Source organism: Lichenostomus cassidix, chromosome 6 (assembly GCF_008360975.1).
Source record: "Lichenostomus cassidix isolate B80296 chromosome 6, HeHo_3.0, whole genome shotgun sequence".
Classification (NCBI taxonomy): Eukaryota; Metazoa; Chordata; class Aves; order Passeriformes; family Meliphagidae; genus Lichenostomus; species Lichenostomus cassidix.
In genome coordinates, this window is record NC_139487.1 from 7,618,651 (window position 1) to 7,645,438 (window position 26,788).

General features: G+C 40.1%; 1 protein-coding gene across 17 annotated transcripts in view; it reads left to right on the forward strand.

Moving 5' to 3' along the window:
- Nucleotides 1–26,788, forward strand: part of ABLIM1 (actin binding LIM protein 1) — a 189,870-nt gene that overhangs the window by 67,001 nt on the left and 96,081 nt on the right. For 16 of the 17 annotated variants that reach the window (XM_085064787.1, XM_085064785.1, XM_085064791.1 and 13 more), the window contains exon 2: nucleotides 23,792–23,926. In XM_085064787.1, the coding sequence (XP_084920913.1) occupies nucleotides 23,792–23,926 (135 nt within the window). Of the gene's footprint in view, nucleotides 1–6,789; nucleotides 7,170–23,791; nucleotides 23,927–26,788 lie in introns of those variants that run through there. The other variant, XM_085064786.1, reaches the window with a different exon arrangement.

The following is a 26,788-nucleotide window of genomic DNA, read 5'->3' on the forward strand; positions in this document are numbered from 1 at the left end:
GGCATAGGAAATGGCTGTTCTCACTCACTGCAGCTTTGGTTTGGCATCGTGGAGGGAGTGGAACAGGAGTGAGAGAGAAGCTTGGTGTCTGGCTGCCCTTGCTTCAGCCACTGCCTCACATCCCTCGTGCACTGGCTGAGGAAAAGATGAACAGGTATTGGCTCCTTCTTCTCCTTTATGCCTGAGAGGTGGGGGTGTCACTAAGTAAACTTTTGTATCCAGGGTCCTTAAAAGCAGCTCTTAGTTTGAGATACTTGGTTCATCCCTGTGGCCAAATAGTTAATGGGAGGAGAAGGGAAGAAGGGGAAGTAAGAAGGTTCTTCACCCAGGTCATGCAGACGCAAGGCAGCTGAGAGGAAAAGAAGACAATGTTAGAATGGGTGATTGTGGTTACAGTTTTTGCATTATCTTGCTTTTGATTTTTTTGGTTATTTTCCTTGAAAAAGCGAGTCTTTATGGTGGCGTGCAGAAACGTGGGACTAGGGGATGCTCATCACCAGTTTGTTACCATGTGAATTAGATGGTGCAGCTGTCTGTGCAGTTTTCAATGTAAAACATAGAAACATTAAACTGTAAAATGCAAAAAACACAAACCAAATTATCCATATACATTAGTATGTGGAAGATACCATATTGTTTAAGTTGGCAAATTCTTCTTTAAAATATGTGACTCTTTCCTAAGGACCAGCAGCAAAACAGCTTTTATAGTTATCTTTTAGAAATTCCAGTTGGTGCAGAAGTTGGCATCAGTTATTCCTACTCTCAATTTGTTGTATGTCTGCTTAATACTTTTATGATGATCCTACTTTTGAAATGGCAACAAATAATTTTAAGAGAAAGGTTCAAATATGTTAAGCTTTTCCATGCCAAAACCAGGGGCCTCCCTAGCTGGTAGATAAAATCACAGCCACAAATAGAAAACTTTCAGAACCTGGAGTGAGGTGATAAAAATTTCTTTGTTGTAAAATCTTATTTGAATATATTAATATTACACTATGTAGCCAAATTGTATCTACTTCAAAAGCATATTTTTTATCTTCTTTGAGGTCCTCTGTGGTTCATTTGATGGGACACTTGATGGCAAATACTTGTTGGGCAAGATACATTTGCAGGACAGATTTAGGTGCCTTTTTGAGAGTCCTATTTATAGTTTAGTATGGAATCAGAAGAGGAGGAATTTGTAATTTGGAACAGTGACAATTGATCAGTCCAGCTTGATGCAAGGGTGGTATGAATCCAATGTCCACATTGCCTCCTCTCCAGGGACCATGGACCTGTGGCCTGCTTTGCTGAATGTTGTGTTGCTAGGCACACACTGAAGGTTCGTGCTTGGTGGAGAGACTCTCACATCTCTCAGCACTGCAAAACAAAGAACTTATGCTTTGCTCTGCAAATCAGCTGATTGGCAGGAAGCTGCTTCGATCTGGTGTTGCATGGACCTCTCAGGGAGAAGCTCTTTAGGCTAGGAGAGTCTTTACAGCATTCCTGCTGATTCCACTGAGCCAAAAACTCCCAAGACAGGCTGTGGGGTTTATTCGGCACAGTTAATCCAATTCTGAAGTGGATTTTCAATATCAAATCTCCTTAACCTTAGGCAGGCACAGTAAAGGATGACACTTGAATGGATGCTTTCCTGTTGGGGATTCCTACCTTTGTGTAATTTTCAGCAGTAATTGTGGTTATTGTCACTGAAGGTTATCATGTTTTTATCAGTGACAGTATTGGTTGTGTTCGTGATTTGGCTCAATACATTAAGTTTATAGCAGGTGAATAGTGATGCTTTTATGTGCTAGTTTTTTTTAAGAAATAGGAAGTTTAAACCACTGTCTCTACTCATATTACTGCACCACATCTCAGTTTAGTGCCAACGAGTGCATACTGTAAAAGTGCACACAGGTGTGAAGAAAGCATGATCTCCTTTCTGAGGATTAGCAATAGCATAAGCTGTTTGGGAGCCAGTTGTTCCATCAATAAAATAAATGCATGTTCAGAGATAAATGTTTGTACATACCTGCAGTCAGATTTACCCATTAGTGAGCTTTGTATATTTTTGGAGCCACTGCAAAGCAGTATAATGTAACCATCTTTTCTCATTGTTTTCTAAAGATAATCTGAAGGTTTCAGGTGCTTTTTTACATAAGAGTGTGTGTTAAAGCTTCTTAATATTTAGAACAAAGCCAAGTGCACTCATTTCTTATTTTGTTTTGCAACAGATTAGACTTTAATCTTACTATTTATGTGTATTTTTCAGACAATTACTGTTCTACAGAATAGCAGAAAACTATTAAGAAAACTACTAAGAAAATCCTGCTTTCAAGAATCTCAGAAAATCAGATTTTAAGAGATCCAGACATTGTAACAGGTCAAAACCTCACAAATGATTTCTTCTCGAGGAGTCTGATTTGAAAGAATATGAAATTATTCTCTTTCTAAAAAAGCACTAAACCCTCAAATTCTGGCAAATCAGAATGATTACACTATGCATTTTACTGAACCAAGTGATTGATGTATATGCTGAATTTTAATTTTGTTTACTCTGAAGGAAAGATGACGTGTGACTCTAAACACCAATATTACAGACTGATTTCATGTTGCAAATGGCATGACACAGGTACTAGGAAAAGCTCAGCACAGCAGAAAGGTAGTGGTTGGAACTCTGGCCATCAGGCTTTAATTGCTTGAAGATCAGTCTTATCAACAGGGACAATGTGTAGGATTTCAGGACCATAGTACATGCTGAGAAAGAACCATATTTCTCTCTGGTCTGTGTATGCTCATCTAGGCCATTTAAAACTTGTGACAGGGCCACAGAGAGGGTCAGTGATGGGGAAGGTCAATCTGTGGGGCTGTCACAGCTCTGTAACTTCCTGCTGGGTTCCACAGAGGGCAGGGTGGTGAGGAGGTGGGGGTGAGGAGGGCTTGGACCATGGAACAAGCTGCAGGATGAAGTTCTTACAGAGCAAAAACTGCATGGAGGGCTGGAAAAGCTCAAGAATGACTCAGAGAAGAACTTCCTGCAGGCTTGGAAGGCTTGGGGTGCACCTGGTGTGGGGAACAGCTCTGTCAGGTACAGCCTGAGTTCTGCTCACTGAGTTCTGGTGAATCTGGAAAACTCCCCCAGCACCATCGACTTTCCTGAGTCAGTTGTCTGCCTTGTTCTTTGCTGCAGTCCTTGAGGAGCACTGCTGCTCGAGCTGGTTCCAAAAGATGGAAAATGGGCCAGCTGGCCGAGTGGCTGAGGGAGAGACATCAGATTGCTGGAGGAGGGTGTGGTGAGGAGAAACAGGAGCTGGGAAATACTTAATATATAGCTTTGGAGGATCCTGAAACTGGGAAGTGTAGGCTGCCCTGCCTGTAGGTCCCAGGGAACTGGGACTGCTGCTAGATCATGGGGCTTTTGCGAGAAATCCCGTATTGACATTTTTGTTTCTTGTCTGAGCAGGCATGGTTAAGTCACAATAACAATTAGTGCAGGTCATGAGAGAGGGGCATTTCCTTCCTGGAGAGGTGACTATTTTACAAACTGCTGTAATTGAGATTTCATAGAGGTGATGGCTGTCAATTGACCTCGGTTGGACAGTGGTTAAGCTGTGGAAGCCTGAGGCAGCCTTTCTTGTCAAAAGTGTTTGTTCCAGGCTTTTTGCTGGAAACAAGGACATTAAACAGATGATGTTTTCCTGGATATTATTTAATGGAACAACTTCTCCCCTTTAATTTTCTGTTTTCTACCTGTCTTTTTCCCTCATTTCTTTATGAACAAGAGATATCGGTCAGTTTTGAAGAAATTGTTCAAAAACTGTGTGCTGATAATTCTAAGTGATGATCTCATCTGTGAAGAATGAGTGCAAGATAAAATATGAACACCGGCTGTTAAAATGAGAATAACAAACTTTAAATCATAGCTAAACTGCTTAGTATCTTACTCACACTTTTTTTCAATATTATCAAGGTACAAGGAAAAGCAAAACAAACTCTTTTAACTCTTTCCCCTTGTGGAGTGATCTCAGTATGTCTCTTCATGCCTCTTGCTGAATGCACAAGATATTTTTCACCAGAAAATAACAGCAACTGGAGCGTGATGTTTAGCTGTAGTGTAGTCTTTGTGACTCTTCCACCCACACTGTGTTCAAGGGAGACTCTATTTAGCTTGTATAGTGCAAAAGGTATTTAAAGAAAAAGAGTTATTTTGTTTTCCTTTAAAATAGGCACTTCTAAATAACAGTAACTGCCAGAGGATTGTTTCTAGAATGCTATCTATCCCTTTTTAATCTCTCATTTAGGATATCTGAGCAAATTCTGAGTTGTACAGCAGGGTAAAAATTTTAGCCTTGACTTAAAACAATGAGATTAAAACCAAAAGGCATCCTGATGTAAAGGGAGTTTATTTACAATACTAACGTCTGCTCTTCATATCTCCTTCCTCAGCAGCAGATTACATTTGACTCCTAAATCTCCAGCATAATGTACAGCAGCCTGTATTTTAATATTTAATTTTATGTGCATATTGCTGTAGTCTACCACTGCAGCTCTCCTGGCTGAATGATGTGAGATACAGCAGTGCTAATCTCTAGCACATGTGAAAAATGGAGGAATGTACTCAGAGAACAGAAAGTCCACATACCAACAAGCAGCTTCTCTGTCAGCAGCTGCTGGAACAAAAAAATGAATGATCATCATTGCAAGCCTTCTGAGGATCACAGGAAGGGGTTAACAGCATCCCTGGCTGTGTGTCCATAGGCTGCTCTGCACATCAAATCAAATATTTATGAATGAAGGTCAGATGTGCCCCTTTCTGGAGGCTGTCCCCTAACTGTTTACAAAATACAGCTTGAAAAAGAACACGGCCAGGTTGAGTTACAACCTGACATCCCTGATGTGTCAGAAATGTGACATAGTGGCTCATGGCTCCGTGTTGGTGTTGGTGGGGTTCAGCCCAGCTCCCCACTTGAGCCTCAGATGCTATTAATAGTAACACACTGAGTCATAGAAGCAGGAATGTCAGACTGCCTGTGCTGTGCTGCTCTTACACGTTGGGCTGCTAACAATAGAAAGCCAGCCTAGATTTGTTAGAATAGAATAACTATGTTTTTCCATGCATGTGCCTGTATCTCTGGCTCTGTCTCTCTCTCTCTCTTAGTGATTTATTTATTGAAGAATGTCACTGAATAAAAGATAACTTACGGGAGAGGCAGACTGGCTTGTTTAATTTATTTCTGTTGTTCTGGGTGGCATTTATACAAAACATTTAGAATTTATTTGCTGCAAATATTTTTAACGCTGTGTGCGTGGTCTGGTTTTATTCCAGCAGGTATCAGCCATCTGCTGCTCTGTCTGGCTGATGCCTACAGCTTGTTTCTTTACATTAATTTCTCTCTCCCTACGTATAGCAGCATTGAGAAGGAATTCCCTTGTGGAGGTGTGAGCAGTGTAAATGTAGGGTGCAGGATGAATGTAATTTCACTTCTATCATGTAGCATAAAGCACATTTTACACTGAGTTGTGGTCAAGTTGAAGCTATCATTCAATGAATCTCTACGTAATTTAGCCCAGAATATCTTTATATTTGACCCAGTTCTCTGCTGCTGAGATCACTTGTTTTTGACAAGTCAATTCATTTCCATTTGCCATTTTCTCTACCTTTAAAACACAAATACTAAAATTTACTGTCTAGGCAAAGGCATGAATGACATAGGTTTATTTTGGGGACGTCACTGGCAGCTAGCTAAAATGAGGAATTGAATAATAATAGTAGTGATAGAGGTTCTCCAAAATCTTGATGCTGACATTATATATGTATTCAAAAAATAGAAGTGGCTTTCAAGGAGTATTCAGGATTTTGATTAGTCATATTTTCAATCTTTTCTTCCTAACTGTGAATAAAAGTATGTTTATAAAATAAAAGCTTTGTTTTTCCTGACCTGCGTCTTTTAATAGAAAGCAGAACCTTGCTGTATGATGATGAGACTTCACAATGTTGTAAAGGAGTGGTTTGCTTGTTTTTCAACATCAATTTATGGATCAGTCCTTTCTCAGTAGAATTTAGTGCCTGGAAAACCATAAATTGGAAGGTGACTTTGATGCCCAGATTTGACACTGGTGCTTTGTCTTGTTGGGGATGTGCTTGGGGGTGAAATTCCCATGGCAGTGCTGCTGTTTCAATACAGTTCAGTCTTCTCAGTTCCATGAGTACCTGTGGCTATCATCTGCAAAAGAATAACTTAGAAGGAGTTATCATTTACAATTATTTGGTATTTCAGAATACAGCACTTACCTTGACCCACAGCAAAAATCTGTCTGTGCCACTGCCTGGCTATGCTTCAGAGCCCAGGTGCTCACTGAGCAGTGACAGTTCTCATTTTTATTATTTTTATTGTTATATCACGTAGAGAATAGATAGGTATTCCCATCTTGCACAGACTGTATGTTACTCTAATCTGTTCTATGGTCAGTAGGCATTGAGAGACTATTTATTAGCATGTTTTGTGGTCTAGCAATTGCTTTTAAGCCAAATCCAGGAGTGGATAAACTGCTCACCATAGAAAAGCCACTGTGCAGCAGCCTGCCTCAGCACTTGCTGCACTCATCTTGCCTTTCCCCTCTTGATCCTGGCTCAGTCTGAGTAAATAAAATAATAGGAAACTCATAAATACCACTTTAGCTTTGTGTGAGCATTGGAACAGCTCTCTGCTCTGCCTCCCATCTCCCTGCAGCCTCTTGCCAGCCATTCGGGAGCAGATGACATCGCAGCTCCGCTGTGCGAGGGCAGAGGAATGCAAGGTGGTGTCAGGCTGGAAAGGAGGGACGCTGGAATCCAGCATTTGTTCCCAGCGGCAGCTGGAGCTGTTCTTCCAACACAAGGGGCAGAATGCACGGGCAGGGCAGGAGCTGCCATCAGCCAGAGGAATAGACCACAGTGGAAGATAAGAGGCACGAGAAGGAAAGAGACAGTGATGAGCAATCGGACCTGATCAGACCTTGTGGGAAATCTGACCAGGAGAGATTATTATCTGCAATAAGCTGCCTTTTCTCTTCCTTTCTTTCTTTCTTTTTTTTTTTTAAATCCACCTCAGCCAAACACTGCTGGAAAAGAGACTGTGTTTAAATTACTTCAGCTAATTCTTGCTGCTTCCACTACGAAGAAAAATTGTTTGCCATGGTGAAGGAAAAAGGTAATTATGTTTATTGATAGACTGGAGCTGAAACCTAATGTGTCAGCTACAGTCACCTGAGGTTTAAACCTTCACATTTAAGATGAGCATGCTGTGATTGGCAGTTGTTGTTTTCCTTTCTATAAAAATGGTGTGTGAAACCCTGCAGTGGATTGCATTGATTATCGTTGTACCTGCTTTAATAAGGGTAGAATCTGGAACACACCTAATTTAGTGTGTTTGCACAGCTGGGTTCCCTCTGTACATGTTTTTTGATGGTTTTTTCCTGTGATTTAACCCAAGTTGACAGTTCTTTGCCTGTGTTTGCTACAGTTCAAGTAGTTTTGACCAACAAAACAGTTTGTTTAAAATTTCAAAGATAAACATTGATATATTCAATCCTGGACTGGAGAGGGTATATTTTAAATTTTAATGGATAAATGGATTATATGAGGTTTTGCAAAATGTTTGAATTTTGCAGCAGTAAATTAGATAACAGTTTCGCCTGCCTATAAGTAACACTTTAAGCCTCCCACAGAAGAATTTGCTAGTTTAAAGAATTTAGAAATGGTTGTGGAGTCCTTCCTTGCAGTAATACTGGTCTGTGTCATTTATTGTATTATGAAGATGTGAAATACTTTCTGAGTTGTATTTGAGTGTACTGGATGTGGGTTTGGAGCATTACATTATCACCGATAGATTCAGACTCTGTTTTTGTGAAGAGGAGAGTCTGTGTTCCTTACTTTTGATGACTCTGTAAAAAAATAATGTGGAATAAATTCAAACTAGGGAAGAAACAGAAACAACAAGGAGTAACGTTGAGTAAGAGTGAGCAGTTTTGCAGCTTTGAACTCCCATATTAAGACTCTTTTTATGTTATAAATAAAAAGTGTGTGCAGTTAGCTTCACAGATATTTAGACTGAGGAGAGCAGGACAAAAACCTCGTATATGACAAATGCCTGCCACAGTGTGTCACACATACCAGGAGGATTGTAGTCATAACCATTATCCAGTCTGTTGATAGTTTTTGTTGATGAAAGGAGGTGGCCCAGCATAAATTGTATTGGCTACTTAGTAGGTTTGGGATCCTTTATTTCAGATTTACAGGATCGTTTTTATAATGTCAGTCATGAACTGATGACCTGCTACCAGTATCAGTGAGGCTTACCAGGGATGGTTTAAATAGCAATTTCACCCCAAATCCTGGAAAGTGCAGGATGAGCTACGCCAGTCATCTTTCCAGAAAAATAAGTGTATTATCATTCAGTTTATCATAACTGTTGCTTGTTTTCTGAGATGAAAATGTGTTGCATTCAGGTTTGGTCCTTTTATATGTTTCTGCCCCCTCCCCCAGCTGATGTTCAGTTGGTTGGATTCCCTGTGTTACGTGGGATTGTACTTGAGGAATACTCTGTAAATTCAGTTTTAGCATCTTACACCATGAAGGCTGTAATTTACCTGTAACAAAATTGAAACAAGCCCGTCGTTTTATAAAAAATGGGAGACAAAAAGCTCCATAGAATAGCAGGAAAAGTTGACAATAAATGGTTGAAAATCTGGAGAAGCCTTGTGTTTAAATTGCTTCCTTTCCCCCTCGCCACCAAGTTTAATGCATTATTTACAATGGCAATTAATATTGATGTTGGATATAAATATTTTTTTTCCTCTTCAGAGAGATAATGGACTAAAATAACTAAATGACCTCCGTAATGAAGTGCAATTACTGATATTTCATATCTTTCATGGCTGCAGAGTGAGAAAGGATGGTATCTGTTAAATATTTTGATTTTGTGCATTTTTACTTTCAAATAATTTCCCCAGCAATTTTTTAAACTCTTTCATTTTTGCCTTGATTTTCTTTCTGTTGTTTCTGGTGGGGTTTTTTTTTTTTTGGTTGCTTTGTTTGTTTCTTTGGGTTTTTGTTTGGTTTGGTTTGGGTTTTTATTTTTTTTTTCCTCCTCTGCTTTAGTCAGAAGGTCAGGAGTTATTGCTATAAATGCCACTCCCTATAGTGATACTCTTGCAAACGCAGTCAGTAGAATACAGCTGGTACCCTCCCTTCCAGGCACTGCTTGAGCTGTGGTCTGAACAGGCTGAAAATGCAGTTCAGTCCAGTGTCATTTCACAGACATGTTACACAGGCACTGGAGGGGCTGGTTTCAGCTAGAAAAATTCGACTCCAATTCACTGAATTGCAAAACGGTTGGTAACAGTTTTTAGCAAATTAGCATGCTTCATTATGCTCATATTGTAGAATGGTTTCAGTGTCTGCCTGGTTAGTTCATACACAAAAAAAAATCCTGAGGCCAGGGTGTTTTCTGCTGACACCAAACGGCGCTTCCTAAATTATGTCTGACTGATACCACATTTCCATGTCTCTGTGTACTTATCTATTTCCAATTATGAGCCCTTATTATCTAGTTACTCAGCTAAATTATTACCACTGTGCTGCATCCAGGGGCTACTTTCTCTCTTTGTATCCTTTAACAGAATGAAAGTTTACGTGTGTGTGTATGTGTGTCTTGTTATCAATTCTCTCCGGCAATTTAAAGCCCATATCGAATAATTTGCATTCTTGCTGCTTCTGTGTTGAGGTCAGTATGTGGGTTGTGAGCCTGCTAGCCAGCTTTCTGTGGGACACAAGTGTTGCAGCTTCAATTTTGCCCCCATTAGTTCACATAAGCTGAGGATTTAGCCCTGATTCTTGATTTCTTGACTAGTTAATGAGAAGGCTGTCCTGGCATTCAAGTGCTCCTCTGGGAAAGCATATTGGTAATCAGCTTTGTACCTGATGAGATCTTGGGCAGGATCAGCCATGGGCAAACCCATGAAAGTGGATTAGTAGCTGTTCATGCCATGCTTCTGCATGCTTGGAAGGATAAAAGGAGAAAAGATGAAAAGTTGAAGATTTTTTGGATAAAGAAGTGGGCACAGAGGCTTTATGATTTCTGTTCTTCACACACTGATTCTGCTGAAGGGAAGCTGCTGGCACCTGCTGGGTACCAAGTTGCAGTGAGCTTGATCATGTTTCCATGTTCTCACGACTCTGTGGGTGTTTGCTGGTGCTGGCTTTCCCAGGAAGCCACACAGAAGGTACAGAAGGTACATTCACCAAAATGGCACCATATTTCCTATATCCCATGGTCTAGTTTGGTCTTGCAGAGAGATTTAGTTCTCTGTTGTTTTTTGTTCACTTTTGATAAAGTATGATAGTGATATCCCTTCATTACCAGGAGGACTGATTTTATCCTTGCAGTTGCTCAAACCTTCTCTTCCACTTGCCAATCCCAAGAGTTAGGAGTCCCCAAAGGAGCTTCTAGTCTTTTTCTTTTGTTGTAATGGAACTGCTTTAGGTGGGATTTTCTGTGAAGAGTATGCAAAAATGTTGCCTGTCTGATAATTTAAAGGTGTTCTCTCATGGGAACTTTGTCTCTCCAGTGCTCTGTTTATTTGCAATCTTAACATTTATTCCCTGTGTTAATCAAGAAAATGTTGAGTAATGGGATTTGGGTCCTAACACTGTCTCAGTGTCATGGTTGTTAATGGAACACAGTCTTGATTTGAACGCATGACTTTGGAGCTTTTTAACCCCAGGTGACCTGGGAAAGTCTCCAGGTTTGTTGCTTTTGGAGCACATGACAAGATTATGCAATCACACACTGGCAAGGGGAGGACTGGGGAGTTAATTCTCTTTTTGGTTCAGTTTACTTAGTTTCAAATTTGATTCTGCTTGGCAGTTTGGTTTTGGGGCTGGGCATCTGGGCTTTTTTAAAATTTATTTATTTTTATTAAGGGCATGTGTTGCCTTGTACAAGCCACAGAAGAGGCATTTTTTAAATATGCATAGTAGTAGATGTCAAAAAATTACACTTGTAGTTAAAGTACTAAACAATAGAACAGTTTTGTATTAGAGACTCGTAAGGTGACCTTGGGGAGGTAATTTGATCTCTCCTTGTGTTAATCTGTAAAATGAGGATAAGAACATTCCTCTTGTCTGCCTTGATTATTTGAATTAGAGGTCTTTGGAGCAGAGAGTTTCTTTTACTTTGTTTCACAACTGTGACAAGGAAATCTTAGTGTTGGGATTTCACTACTTCCACTTGTACAAAAAAAAGAAAAAAAAAACAGTGCTATGTCACTGTCTTGTGAACATCTTATTACTTTTGAAAGGCAATGCAATTGTAAAGCAATTATGTTTCTATTGGCACATTTATGGCATTGCTTTTCTGTACTTTCTAAATTTATTTTTAATATTAGGTTTCAAATTGCAGTTCTGGTGTGCAGCATTGATAATGAGAGAAACAAAAATAACCAAGGAGGTGCCAGCTCAGGCACTGCATGTTTACTGGAGATTTTACTTTTTTTTTAATAGCTCTTAGTTCACATGAGGGTACAAATGCTCATATCCAAAGAGCTGGGCAAGCACAGTGTGCAGTCCTGCCATGCTTGACCACTTCCCATGTTTCCCAGTAGTGGAATTCCATACATTCCTTGGATCCCAGCTGTGTGTAGGAGCCAGCTCTCTGAAGATACGATGGCAGATATTTTATACTGAGAAATGGGAGAACTTTTGCTATTGATCTCACTGGAGGGGAGGGCTGAGGGGCTTTAGTCTTTAAATTTGAGAGCACAGAGTTCATGGCTTCAGGTGGTGGTAGAGGCAGTTAGGCTCTTCCTCCATCTGAAACAGTGAGTGGTGTGAGACAAAAACCCCCAGTTTTGAGAAGGGGAGATTCATTCAAATTCATTTTCTCATGATTAACAAAGTTCTAATTACTGGTTCTGAAGATAAAAGCAAGCAAAGACATGCTCAGAGAAACACACCTCAGGTTCTCCCCGGACACTTCTCCTTCCCCTTGCTGGTCTCCAGAGCATGTCACACATTATGCTCAGTAGCTTTGGTGAGGTGTGGCTGGTGCAGGAGCCTGGTACCAGTGCACTGCTGCTCCTTTCCTTGTGTTGCTCCTTTTTCCTCACTCAGTTATTTCCCCGTAAGTTCCTCTGCTGACTGCAGTGCTTTGGGAGTTGTACCTTCTCCACATCTCTTCTTGGGGCAGCTACTTTGCCTCAGCATTTCTCCTGCCCTGCTGACCCTTCTGCCTCACTATCATTTTTATTTCTCTCTTCCCTGTGCTTAGGGATGTTCTCTGTCCTGGCATTGTCTCTTCTGCCTCACAGAATCATGGAGTGGGTCAGGCTGGGAAGGACCACAGTGGCTGCTCTGGTCCAACCTCCCTGCTCCAGCAGGGTCATCCCAGAGCTCGTGGCACAGGATTGTGTCCAGATGGTTCTTGAGTATCTCCAGTGAGGGAGACTCCACAACATCTCTGGGCAATCTGTGCCAGTGCACAGTGAAGTGCTCTGGCATCTCTCTCGTGTCTCCTGCTCTTTGTCCTTTCAATGTTTTTCAATGTCTGTGTTTTTGCAGAGGTGCTCTGTGCTCCCCTGGTTCTGCTTTGATGTGCAATGGGTCACTTTTGCTGTACTGGTTGGACCAACAGTGACCAGCACAATCCCATCCTTGGCCACCTCCTACACAAGTCACCCCTGCAGCACCATCACTACCAAAGCCCTGCTGCTTATGGTGAATACAACTGAATGGACTGAAAATTATATGGTTGCTTTCCTTGGATGAGAATTCAAAAGGCAATGCTTCTATAGATAGAGTCTTGGCATTGTAAAATTGTTTAAAAATACATTAAGCTAGGGCAGAGAAATATTTTTCCAAAGGAGAGGTAGGAAAGAATTTGCACGTTAGGATGATAATTTGGCCTGCTGCTGTGGAAGAGTCAATTATTTTTGTAGAAAAATTAATGGATACCAGGGGAAAAGACCAAGTGCCACTAATCAAAATGTCTTGTGCCCTTCGGGTGGGAGAAGCCAGGGAACAGGACTTTTTTTTTTGTTCTGGGAGCAATCCATAACTAATTTAAAAAGGATTATTTATACCAAAGTTGGTTTTCCACCTAGAAGACAGTCAGTATCCCCAAAAGAATGATTAATCCTTGCCTTCTTTGAGCCTGGATAACTTTCAGGCTCACTAGGGACTGTCTGAGGAGAACACTTAGGCATTGTCTTAAGCCTGTTCTGTTCAGCAGAGTGTCTGGTTTACTCTAATTGAATCACTGGGATTTAAAGCAAAGTAAGTGCTTCAGTGTTGCCCCAAAGTTGGACTCAATTTTTGGAGGCTGTGCCATGTTTTTGAAACAAAATCATGTACTTTATTAACGGTGGTCATTTTGTGTTGTGTGTTAGCTGCACTGTTGTGTAAGAGACAACAATGAGAGAAATAATTCTGGATTTTATATGGGCTGATCATGAAGTGATAGAAACCCAGAAATTACAAAAGCCTTGTGTCAATCAATCATGTGTGTTATCTGCTATTAATGCCAGCTGTTCAGAAGTGAAACTTCGTTGCTCTTCTGCTGTCAAAAGAATGATAGGCAAGGTTCTATAAACAGTGTCAGTAGGGTGGGTAACTCCCTAATCCCCACTGCTGTTAGTACCACTTCAGCATCACAGATGTCAGTTTAATCTACATGTCAGTATTGTGGAACTTTGTTTTAGTTCAGGATCTGGTTCAGAAGCAGGATCTTAAAATGATATAAAATTGAAGAAGTAATCCAAATAGAAACGAAGTCTTGCAGAATACTGAGTGTTATTTTTTATTACTGCTGGATCAAACAAGAGCCAATGAATTACTTGTTTGTTCAAAAAAGCAGTTGCATTTGTATTTTCTCCAAAGGCACCTCAAACCAGGATTTGATGGATCTGAAAGTGTCTTCTTGCTATCCAGCAGTTGAAGTGCTAGCCAGAGGAGCAGGCTGTATTAAGGAGTACTGTATGGGTCAGTGCTTTCCCTGTGATAGTCCATTTACCATATAATGGTAACACTTGATGGCCTTTAGGAGCAGTTATTTATTGTTGAAATAACAAACCTCAGAAACTGACTTCTGTACTGCCATGTTTTTCAGGCCTGGCTGCCAACATAGGCAATTAAGCACAGGGCAGAGACTCTAAAATGTGTGGTTTATCAGCTCTGTACATGGCAAACTATCCTGGGAGTCAGGAGCCGTGTGAAGACTTATGTTGCTGATGGCTGTGGTCGTCTAGTTTTAGCTTGAGGCTGTGTAGCTCAGTCCTTAGAAATGCCAGAAGTGAGGGTGGTGCTGAATGATTACTATTTACAAGATCCTTGATGGAGGGAGAGTTTCTAAGTGTGGGGAACAGAGCTTCAGTGGTTTAAAGGGGTTGGCTGAGGACAGGTCTTGTGCAAAACCCTTGGGGAGATTCGTGGTGGTAACTGAGGGGAGATTTTACTACAGACTCTGTTTTGAAAGTATCTGGGAGACCACTGACTTAAGGAGGTGTCAGTGTTCCTCCTCAGATAATCTCAGGGTAAACAGTGAGAGAATTGATTTTTAAAATTAGCTTTTTTATATTGACTTACCTCAGAAGGGAATTTAATTAGTTTCACCGTATGGAATACTCATGCAGCCTCAAAAAAGGATGCATGGGGAACTGTGATGAGTTTGTTGCTGGAATCCCCACGTGGGATGCTGTTTAGGTAGCTGAGAGGCCTGATAGACGTTTGAGTGCTATTATGGGTAACCACCACTCATCAGCAAGCCAGAATTTCCATGCTGTCTGGAAAAAGCAATTGTTTTTTCTGCTAACTTCAGCAACTTGCTTTCATGTAGCCTTGATGATCCTTAAGGATTTGCACTGAATAATTTGATGCTTCTGTTTATTCATTGTTGTGAGTAAGGTTTTGATATTGGACTCCATGATCCTTGTGGGTCCTTTCCACCTCAGAGTATTCTGTGATATTTTTTTTTTAAGATAGAGGCATCAGTTGATGTGTATGAGATGTTGCTGAGAGCACTCTGAGGAGCTCTTGAATTTCTAATTACTTCTGTCCTGTTAGAAAAAAATCACTCTTTTGAAATAGTGAATGATCCTCTTGTCTGTGTCAGGTGTGTTGAAGGCATAACTCCATTTTTTTGCCATTTACAAGGCTTATAAACAGTTGCTACATGTTAGAGACTTGCAGATGGTGGGTGTGAGAAGCACATGCTTAGCATGATCTTCCAGCCCTTCAGCAAGGAGTTTCCAAGGGTGAGTTGGTTATCTTGAAATACTGTCCCTCAGTAAGTTGGTTGTGGAACCAAGGGCAGAGAACCTTTGTGGATGTGATGGAGATCAAGAAGGGCATTCTGAGAACATCAGATAACAGAGTCTGGGTTCACTGTCTTTTTATCACCCAATTTGCATGGTGATCTGTCTTATGAAAAATTACTCTGTACTAATGTAGAAATATGGCAGACTAAATTCACTTTGTGCTTCTTCCCTTTGGCTTGCTAACCACTGATCAGCAATCCATCTGTTAACAATCATGTTGAGTAATGCAGGAATGCAGGTTTTGATTCAAAGACTGGCTTGGCTTAGTCAACATTTGTTTGAACATCATCTGTTTCTCAGCATGTCTTAGTTTGCTGCATACTTCATTGCAAGATTAGTGCCTTTTCATTACTGAAAATAGTTTTAAAACTCCCTATTGCTTTTTGTATTTGAGCTTAAAACAACTCCTGACCACACTCAGTTAAGCAGCTGTTCTTGACTCTTCTTTGAAAGGATTATAATTTTTCTTGAACAAATATAAATGTAATAATTGTGTCAAGTTCTTTTGCTCCTGCTAAGTATAGATGATGCTCTAGAATATGCTTTTATTCACCTGCCAAGTGATCAAAGGCAAACATGTGTGGACAGACATGGCAGAAGTTGCTCCTAGCTGCTGATTTACAGAATGACAAACTCTTCTAAATGGGCTCTGATGCTTTTGTGTTGAGAAGAGCATCAATAAAGCTGCTGCAGTTTCACTGGATTGCAGAGCTGAGTTAGCACTAGGGTGTGTTTCTACCTGACAGAGAAAGCACTCAGGCTCCTGGTGGGTTCAGAGCAAGAGCAGGATATCCCAAGAAATGGTCCACCTAGTCAGATTCATGCTTTACCACCAAGAAGGTGTGAAAATTGTACACTAAAGCTGTGCAAATCCTCAGTGTGTCCAGATAAGGACAGAACCCCTAAATAAACACAACCAAATTTTCTTTATCTCTCCATCACTACCAAAGGCTTGGAAAACTGAACCCACTAAACACATTTATTTTAACTGCAGTACCATCACAATTGTGTTGTCTTATTTTGTGTATGTTGTAGAAGGTGATTTCTTTCCAGATAGCATCAGCAGGTGCTGGTGTTAAATATTTCACTTAATACTGAACCATTCATATGCATAAATCTTTATAGGGCTGAGGCCTTAGGGCCTGATCTTGTATGCTGTTCAGTGGGGAATTAATTGCAGTATCAAAGCTCTAGATAGCAGAAGAGGCATAGGAGGATAGGAAACAGCAGGAAAAATGGAGAGAAAATAAGCATGTTTGCACTTGTGTTCTGAGACTATGAAACTAAATTGATTTTTTTTTTCACTGTATTTTAAAACTCATTATTTTGTCACCTTTTTACACATTTGTGTGTGCAGCACAAAGTTTTTTATTTTTGTTTGTAAATAACACAGGAGTTGTCTCACATTGATTTCAAGTTACAGGTGTTAGTGTTTTGGGTTATTACCTAGCACTTGTGTCTCCAGATTTTTATATTTCATTCTTTTAGCTGCATTAGCTCTATTCATGGGTTATGTATACCTAAAAATAGGAAAGTATTTAAATACTGGTTTCCTTACTCAGAAATAATGTACGTTTCATCTTCTATTTTTAAAATTTGCTCTCTGGTATTAAAGCCTTTAGATCCTATTCTCCTGCAATTAGTTTAATATCTTTGCTTACAACATTTCCTCAAATGTTTTTTTTTAGGAGCTACCCTAGCTTACCATTCTCATTTATCTAGTTAAACTTGTAAATGTCTTTATAGTTTATTTTTCCTTTTAAAAAAATCATTTTTTCAAGGAAGAAATGCACCTGGTTTCTAGGCTGGACATGTGCCACATCTTCTGTTTAGCATTTTGTGAAAATCTCTTAGTTGCTGCAGAGCCTGCCAAGAGCTGTGGAGGATGGGGTGGAGGGAATTGATACCAGTCTGTTCATTACTGTCTTGTAGTCACCCCACATCTGGCCATGAGATGCTATTTTGAGGATAGATAGCTCTGGTGTACTTTTTTATTTGAGCTGAAGAACTGAGGCTGAGGAGCACTGGTTGTGATGAGAATTGAACTGGACACATTAGAAAAGTATCAGTTTTTATTCAGTCTTCTCTTTGTTAAATAAGTAGAGAGTCAGACCCTGAGACAGAGGACTGGGGGATTGGCAGGAATTCTTTCTGGATCCAAACCTGAGCAGACATGGGCTGTGCTATCCATTTTACGTGGCTTCCTCTCATAATCCTTCTTCCCTGAGCTGCTCTTCTTGCTGAGCTCCAACTTTCATCCCACCAACACTCCAAAAAATGGAGCATGAGGTAAAATGGGGTAGAGTGTCTTGTGCTGTCACTGGGTGCACTGGTCAGCCCAGTGTGCTCTCAGGTGGGTGTGAGTGCCACACATCAGCATCGTCAGAGCAATGACTTCTGCAGAAAGAGGCACTGTCCTGCCATGGTCCCATTTGCATCTGCTGTTTTCAGCAGCAGATGAGTTGTAAGGGGAAAATGAGAATACTTTTATGGAGAATGTGAGAAAACATTTCAAAATTGTGGCAAAAAGCTACCAAGTTTAAGGGTTGGGTTTTTTTCTGCCTTGTTTTAAAAATAGCTACTCTGGATATCTATAGAAAGCACAAATAGTTTTAAGACAGACTGGCACACTGTAGGAATGGTAGAGATAAATTTGCAGGAAGAAAGAGCTTTATAATGATTCTTCAGATCTGATTTGAATGGCAGTAGTGTGAGCTAACTACAGTCTAGGATTTTCCCTTAGGCTTTCTCATACATGTGTAGGCAAGCAGCTCGCCAGTATCTCTTTATGGGAGTGCCTCCTTCCAGGATTTCCTGGAATTCCTGAAGATCCCTGTCAGATACCTGTGGCTAATGACTGCAGTAATATCTTTATCAGTCCCTGGCAGCTGGGAGGTTTGATTTCCATCCCAGTCAGTGCTTGGTCACCTTACCTGATAGGATTCTTACAGATTTGAGATTCAAGAATTGAGTCTGCAGATAAGCAAAATGACACTGCATCTTTTCACCTCTTCTTTTAGACAGGTATTTCAGTAACTCCTGGAGTCTCCACTGTGCTGGGCTTTTACAAAAGAGGAATTCTTTGGAGACTGTATGGGCTATAGACAGACAGGCTTTACAAACCAGGGGTTACAGACAATCACCTGTGAGAAACACAAAGGATGGGAGAAAATTACTTCTCCTCTCTTTACAATAGAGCATGGAGAAGAAGTGATAAGGCAGATTCCATTCCTGAACTTGATTCTCTGGTGTCTCTCCAGCATCTTTCAGCCCAGAATTTATTTTTTCCCAGCTTGTCCCCCTGTGCACAGTGCCCACCTGCCTCCCTCTGCCCTGTCCCAAGCAAGGGGCTGCTCAGCTGGACTAACACTGGAGCTGCTTGGCAGCCTCAGACAATGAGGGAATTCTATTTTTGAACTTTCAAGTTTTGAACCACAAATCCTGTAATTTAATTTAAGAAATTATAGCCTCCAAGGCCATATCAGGTATTACAGAGAAGGAGGGCAGAGAGAGAGTTGTCTATAGAAAGATTTGGTTGCATTTTCTGCCTTGGCAATCTCCAGCACAGTCATTTTACTTTTATTCCTGAAAGCAGCAGGAGCGAGGAAATTTTAAAACAGGCGAGCAAACAACTTAGAGTACTTTCACACCATTACATCTGTGCTTTATTTTTCCTTCTTAATAGCTCAGTCTGCAGCCAAGAAAACCCAGCAGCCAGTTGAAAAATCAGCATTACAGAGCATGCTGTCTGTGTCAGGCAACTTTTAAGATATAAAGGACAAAGCTGTGACATCCTGAGAATCCCCTTGCCCATGTTCTCAGTGCTGTGCAAAAGAGCCCAGAGGTTGTGGAGCTACAAGTCATAGAGATTCTATATCCTGGCATAAAGATTGAAGTTACACATTCTACAGCATATGTAGAGTTGACTGAGCATAGCTTCAGGTTTATTTGTGAAGGTATCCATGCAAATGGAAAAATTATAAAAATTCACTTTTAAAAGAGCAGTAGCTCATATCCTCTTCTTTAAATTTAGTGGAAGCTCTTTTTTTTTCTATTGCAGTTTAGAGTAGAACTGAACTAAAAATACTTTGCTGTGACTCTGCCTTGCAGTATTCACATAGCAAGGTGTTTCCCAGAAGCTTTTCTGACTTCCAGTAAAAAGCCAAGGTACTTCCTGGCTTTCAGCAGATACATGGAGTCTTGCCAGCAAGAATCTGCAGCTAAGAATCCCTTAGCTTGAGTCTTTGATTACCTAACAGTTCTGTGTTCAGGGAGAGAATCATCAACAAAGAAGGCTGCAGTATTTATTTTCATTGTTTTCTTTATTTTTTTATTCAACTGCATATTCTTCAGGTAGTTGCTGTAATTTCCATTTCAGACAGGTTTGTTACTAATACTGAGGTCCTTTTCTAGCTGAGGCAACAAAACATAATCATTTTTTAAACCCTCATACAATGATCTGCTCTACATAAAGCACCCTGACAGAACAGTTTTCAACTTTGCACAGCAAATTAAGTCTTTAATTTTGCTCAGAAAATGCATTTGGTTTCTCATATGAACATTGGGTTGTGGTCTTTTCTGTCTCCTTTTCTTCTTAATTATTTGTTTTCAGATCTGGGATTATTTTGAGATGTTTAGATAAAATGCAGTAACAAGTACACTCAAGCTGTTAGAGATGCTTTGAATTTGCATCAATATAGTGCAGTTGCAAAAAGTAATGAAGTCAACATTGCATGATTCACAAGGAAACATAAGGAATGACAAAAATCATGGTGATATGTTTGCAGAGTGATGTTAGCACAAAGCAGAACTCCAGTGACAAAGACTGTTCTCGTCACACACAAAGGCGCTATTGATTTTTTGCTATTCTTTTTATTTCTCCCTAACTTAAATTATGTAATCCAGACTTCCCCGTTGTTCCAGTCAATTTATGTGTTAGTCTGGGTAAATTGGCAATTTGATGGGACATTGATTTGTCTTATTTGAAACCTAAATGAGTTTAAGAAAATGTTAATTATTCACTGATTATTCTTTTAAGCTGGTCTGGAAAGCAGGAGTGGAAATCTCAACCTGGCTTATCTTGAAAATATTTGAGTATCTCTGACCAGAGATTTTTGTTCATTAATAAAACAAAACTCTTCAGGAAGTGCTGTGCCACTGGTTTAGTCATAGATACAGAGAAAGTAAAACATTCAGAGAACTTAATTTTAAACTGGTAGGTCCCAGGCTCAATGACTTAGCTGAACTTAACTGTATGGCTTTATTCCTTTAGGCTTAGGGGATATCACCCAAAGAGCCCAGATGCCTGTTGTGGAGCAGAGGTTGGAATCTGGGTTATCCATGTTCTAAGTTAATGTCCTGTTACTAATTATACTGTCTGGAGTCTGTTGTAATTGTCTTAGATGTGATCTAGAGTTGCCTTTTAGCATCGTGTGCAGTCCGTGATGCCTGAGAGGATATCCTGTAGTTGATGTGGGGAGGGTTGGTGCATGCAGAGCCTGAAATAGGAACTCTCTCGAGGTGTGGAGTCCCTGCAAAGGGGTGAACCCAGCTCCTGACTCACCTTTTTGGACCCAGAGCAGCTTACAATTGACATGTCCAGTGAGCTGGCTGGACTTCAGTCAGAAACGTTTCAGTAAGCTGCTTGTAAAGGTATTTCTCTTTCTTTTTCTTTAATTCCCTGTTCTGTCCTCACTAGTAAATATAAAAGGTCACCTCTGCCACTGAAGAGCCCTGTGTGCATTGCATATATCCAAAGGAAAAAGCTTACAAGCAATTCCTTACAGGAGGGTGAAAGTCAATTACTCAATTTTGACCTCCAAAGCCAAATTGAGGCCAGTAAGACAAGCACCATAATTAGCTTCACTTAAGAGATCAGCCTGGAAATAGCAACTAACAGTATTTGTATTCATTTAAATGGCTTTAAAGGCGGAACTGGAAAGAAGCTGCATCATTGGACCAATCTTGAAAGCAGTTATTTACTCTCCTATGAAGAGCAAAGGCTTATGTTTCAGATCAATACCAGAAGATCTGGAACTTGGTGTGCAAAATGTCAGGGTGTTCTGCATATGTCTGGTGCAGAGAGCAGAATGTTGCAGCTACAGATTTCACATTGCACCATATAAATCCTAGGGAGTATTTTCCCAAATCCTTGATCCAGTTCCTCTTGTGAGCAACTTTAAAAGTACATACTGTTAATTTTTCTTCAGCTGGCATAAGGCCCATCTCAGGCTGTGTGGATCTGAGAGGGAATTTTCCTCATAATAATTTAATTTGTTAGCCCTTCCCTTCCCTTCCCTTCCCTTCCCTTCCCTTCCCTTCCCTTCCCTTCCCTTCCCTTCCCTTCCCTTCCCTTCCCTTCCCTTCCCTTCCCTTCCCTTCCCTTCCCTTCTTTTCTTCTTTTCTTTCTCTCTCTCTCTTTCTGTTTTTCTTTCTCTCTTTCTTTTTTTTTTTTTTTTTTTTTTTTTTTTTTTTTTTTTTTTTTTTTTTTTTTTTTTTTTTTTTTTTTTCTTCTTTTTTTTTTTTCTTCTTCTCTCTCTCTCTTTCTGTTTTTCTTTCTCTCTTTCTCTCTCCTTGGTTGCCAGTTAATAGTTTTATTTGTAAGAATAATAACTTCCACTCCAGAAATAGTACTTTATTGCAGATTATTAGATGAGGTTCACTCAAGGTAAGGCATTCAGTGAGTTTTTACTTCACTGGAGCTGCTAATTGAAATACTGGTTGGCATTATCAGCTGAATTCTGTTCACCAAGATGGGCTGAATAACTGCTGGGGGAAAACAGTTTAAGTGAGGCTACCAGACAAGGAGATATTAAAATCTTCAAGTTTGAGTGGAAGAATTCAGCCATTTTCTCTGAAGTTTGAGGTGGGAGATGTGAGTGGCAATAGGAGGAACAAAATATCAGTCACCATATTAGTTTGGCTGGAATTATAACAGAAATTGCTTAGAATATTTGTTATTCTCTATTCTTGATGTTTTACTCCCCTAATCACATATCTGGCTTTTTAATTATTAATCTTATTTATTTATTTATTTATCTTGTATTTATGTAATGCAAAATGATAGCATTTCTTCAGTAAGGCATTTATAAAGGAGAGTAATATAAAAGGACTTCATGAAGTGATGGGGCTTTTTCCCTAGAAATTCGTTGAAGAAGGGGAGGAATCTGGTGCAGTAAATATGAGCAAGGTATCTGTTATATTTCTGCATAAGCAGAACCTGAAAAACAGCATAGTCCTGGCTGGGGTGATGTCAGGAACTGATTGGGAAAGGAAAAGATCTCAACAGAACTCAGAGATAAAATGATGAAGATGTTTCCCAGTGGCAGTGAGAGTGATGTATCAGCACTCAGTCCTTTGCAGGCCAGGAAAAGTAGGACAGGAATGGTATAAAGACAGAGGCACGGGTAGACGTATGTTTTCTCTGAAATGTTCTGATGAGCACCACTAGTTTGAGAACAATATTACAAGGAGGAAAACTTTCTACTGCTATACTGCTAGAATGGGATGTGGGAGGGAGAATTGAAGGAACATAGGTTTGTTTGGGGACATTCTGGGTAATACTTTCCACTTCAAACAGCACAATTGAGATTAAATCTTGCTCCATCTTACACCCATGCACTTCTATTAGGGCCCCAAGGTGCCACATCTGAAGGGAAATTTAAACATGTTTTACAGAAGCCAAATGTGGAGCAATTAAAGTTTTATTACGACAATGAAATCCACAAACTTTTCCTGTTCCTATCCAAGCTCTGCTAAGGGTGATTGGATAGCTGATTACCTCTACCTGCAATTGTGTCTCCCTGATGATATTACAGATGCTTGGGTAGTTTCTGCCTACTCATAGTATCTCTAATTTGCATGTAGAGAGTAATTTCTGCTAGAGTTGGTGGGAGTAGAGACAAAAAATATTGACTTCTTTTCTCTTCAGGAGTGCTTTCCCTGCATTAGGGATATGCTGTAACAAAAAGATGTTTGTAGTTTATTTTTAGTGTAGTCATTTGCATACAGACTATCTGGTTCATCTGGTTTCCCAGAACTTGATTTGGAATTGTTTTCCTTCAATCCGTTTTGTTTGGATTATATTCTTTCTGGGATTAAATTAGCTCAGTTTTTATTTCCTTGTGTGCTCACCCAATGCTTTGCATATACTCATGTTCTTGGAAAGAAAATGGTGGCATTCTGAAACACTTTGTGGCACTGACACTGTGGAGGGAGTTTTTCCTCATCTTTCTGTAGGAGCCTCAGTGGAAAGAAGTAGTAGTTGATGTGCATGCCTTAAACTATTGGTTTATGAAAAGACTATAATTAAATAAAATGGTGAGGACTTTTTAGATGAACATAAAATATGACCAGATAGGTTTGTATCATGATGAAAAGTGTCTGAGAACATAGTGTGTTGTACAGGAGAAAATATTCTTTTTGTTTGGGTTGAAATATTTGTTGTTTGCTTGCTTTGCAGTGGCCCATCCTCAGGAGCCCCACCACCCCTCTGAAAAGCCAGTCATCCACTGCCACAAATGTGGGGAGCCTTGTAAAGGTGAAGTGCTGCGTGTTCAAGCCAGACACTTCCACATCAAATGCTTCACCTGCAAAGGTAAAACCTTGATATTCAGCTGTTAGAAATGAGTCCGTTTGTGTAAATGTGCCTTGAACTAGTGATGGGAGGTTGTTCTTCCTGCCACTGACCAATTACAAGTGCTCTCTTTGCTCAGTACCTGAGGGATTTGAAGATGGGAAGGGTAAAGAAAGGTGGTGATACTTAGGAAAATTCTATCTTTTTGTAGCTTTTGTTTTAATTTTAAGGATCTGGATTTTTTTAAAAGTCTGGATAGCAACGACTGCCTTTCATTAGGGATAGTTATGAAAATTAAGGTGTCCTTTGTACTCAATTGACTGCTGAAAGTACCTGCTTTCAAAGAACCCACCAAAAAGGTTCTGCAGAGGTGTTCTAAGGCTTTGTGCCGTGGAGCTGCCTTGGGAATGGGGATAGTGCTGCCCATTCCACAGAGAGAGAGACCTGAGGGGCTCTCAGCAGCTCCAGCTCATGCCACTGAGCCCTCTGTGACCACAACAAAGACTCACTGTGTTTTTTTATAAAACAGAGGTTTAACGAAGCATTAAATAATTGTAAAACTATGCTTTGTGAATTCATTGCCTTTGAAGATGGGTGTTGTGGAGCAGGAGGCAACCCTGACTCCTTCATACAGTTTCTGTTTAATGAACAACAGTGCAGAGTTGGCTGAATTGAGTAACCACAGAACGTGGGATGAAAGGTGAGAATAAGGAGAAATACATAGGTCTGTGTGCAACCACTGTCTGCCACAGTCAGTCCCAGCTTACCACAGGGTAGATACAGGACAGAAAGGGCTTCAGGCTCCAGATGAATGTGGCAGAGCTGGTGGCAAACATGGAGAAAAGTGCTGGAATGAATCAGAGTAATTGGACAACTAAACAGAGTAGCACAGTCAATACCATGTAGTTTTTCACTTCTGTTAAACCAAAGTTATCTCTTCTGAAAGACTATATCTAGCATGTGTACTGCAGGTCCAGACTTTGAAAAGTGCCTCCAGCCCAGTTCCTGAGTTTCAGTTATATTTTTCATGTTCAGTTATATTTTTCCTATGGGTAGGATGGTATATTACTGATTACTCTGTTCTTCTGCTTCCTGAATATATGGAATATAGCAGAAAACAGAAGTAGTTGTCTTCCTATGTTACTAAAGGGTTTTTTTTAAGGTCACTTGAGTTATTTGCATGCTGAAAAGTGAATGGCTAGAATCTTAAAAATTCTGTTTGCTACCTGTAGTTAAATACAGATAGATAACTTTAAAAATGCTTGCCTTTCTAGTGGATATTAACGTCTTTCCTCTGTGCCAAACTGGAGTGGCATCAGCCCATCCTGGAGCACTAGGAGCACTATCTGTACTATTTCTGGAATGCTTGGGGAAATGGATATCTCTTTCTCTATTACAGTTGCTGTATTTCAAGCAGTACTTGATGCTGTATAATCCCTGAGGAGTTCAAAACCAGCAACTATTTGTTTATTTTCTTGTTTCTGCCAATAGTGAGTAGTGGTCTCAATTTACAGAATACTGGATTAGGATATTTTCAGCATCAGGCCATCTGAGACCCTTTGAGGCACAAAGGAGAATGGTAATTCAGGCCAGGCAGCAAACAGTGTCCTTAGGACCTCCTGATAAAGAAGGGGGCAGATGGAGCAGGGCTTTGGAATTGTTGTCCTGATGAATGCACCACATTAATCTTGCTTTTTTTTGGAGTGGGTGTTGTCTAGTTTCTTCTTTCACTTGTGTTTTAGTTATTTACTCATAAGCTGCTTTTGTGCTTTGACTATTCTGTTGCAAGACTGGATTTGCTAGTATCCTTTTTTGGTTTTTGTTCTTTCCTTCCCTGGGGGAATGTCTAAGCTTATTGGGGCTTCTGTTTATGGAGGTATTTCCAACTTAATGACAGTTTAATATTCTATAGTATTATTGACTTTATGACTACTTGCATGAAGATTACCAGAGAAGGGAGAGCTATAGAAATAACTCTTGCTGGGGGAAATGAAACTATGATTTGTACCACTAGCTTGTTAAGGAAACTGAGGAAAGTAAATCCAGTTTGAACTGAGAGCACCAGTGCTGACTCTTACAGACTTTTCTCATGCTGTTCATTCAGTCTGTGCTTTATTAGTTGAGTTTGCCAGCGAGTGTTATCTTTTTAGAGTTCATTTGTATTTCATAGACAGAAAGGAAGGGGGTGTGTATGGGAGGTTGCTCCAAGTCATGTTTTGAATCTTTTACCTGAGCTGCAGATCTTGTTTAATGTTAGCCTCTCTTGTTTAAGGGAATGCAGTTTTTGTTTAAGCCATACAGTTATTTACTCACATTGCATGTTGTCTGACCATATGGTTTGTACAAGTGGGACACAGCTGTTCAAGTGAGTGGGTTTTATTTTCTCTTAGTCTGATGGGTTTTTAATTTGACATGACTGCCACTCTACAGGAGCTGGAGTTAGACCTCCTTCAGTTAATAAAGTATGTTGTTAGGCAGCAAAATCAACAGATACAGGGACCAGGACAGGGACCAGGACATATCAGCTGCATCTATAGGTGGCTTGGTTATCTTTTTTGTATACTAAACTTTGCTCTTGAGACTTCAACTCATATATCTACAGCAGAAAAGACTTGAACAAGCTCACACTTGTCTGTTTTCATACCTGCTGAAAGTGTTTAACTTTTACCCATAGAAGATGTGGAAAAAATCCATTTCCTCATAAGGCTGTCACATGAGTTCTGTAGCCACAGAGGCTCAGTGTGATCCTGTTCTTTACTCTGTATGAGATTCCCTTTTCTTTATTGCCATCCACGCTCTTCAACTTTGTGTTTACATCACACTGATAAGTGTATTTGATATGCTTGTAAGTCCTGCTTCCCTAGGTTGTGTCAGAGGCTCTTA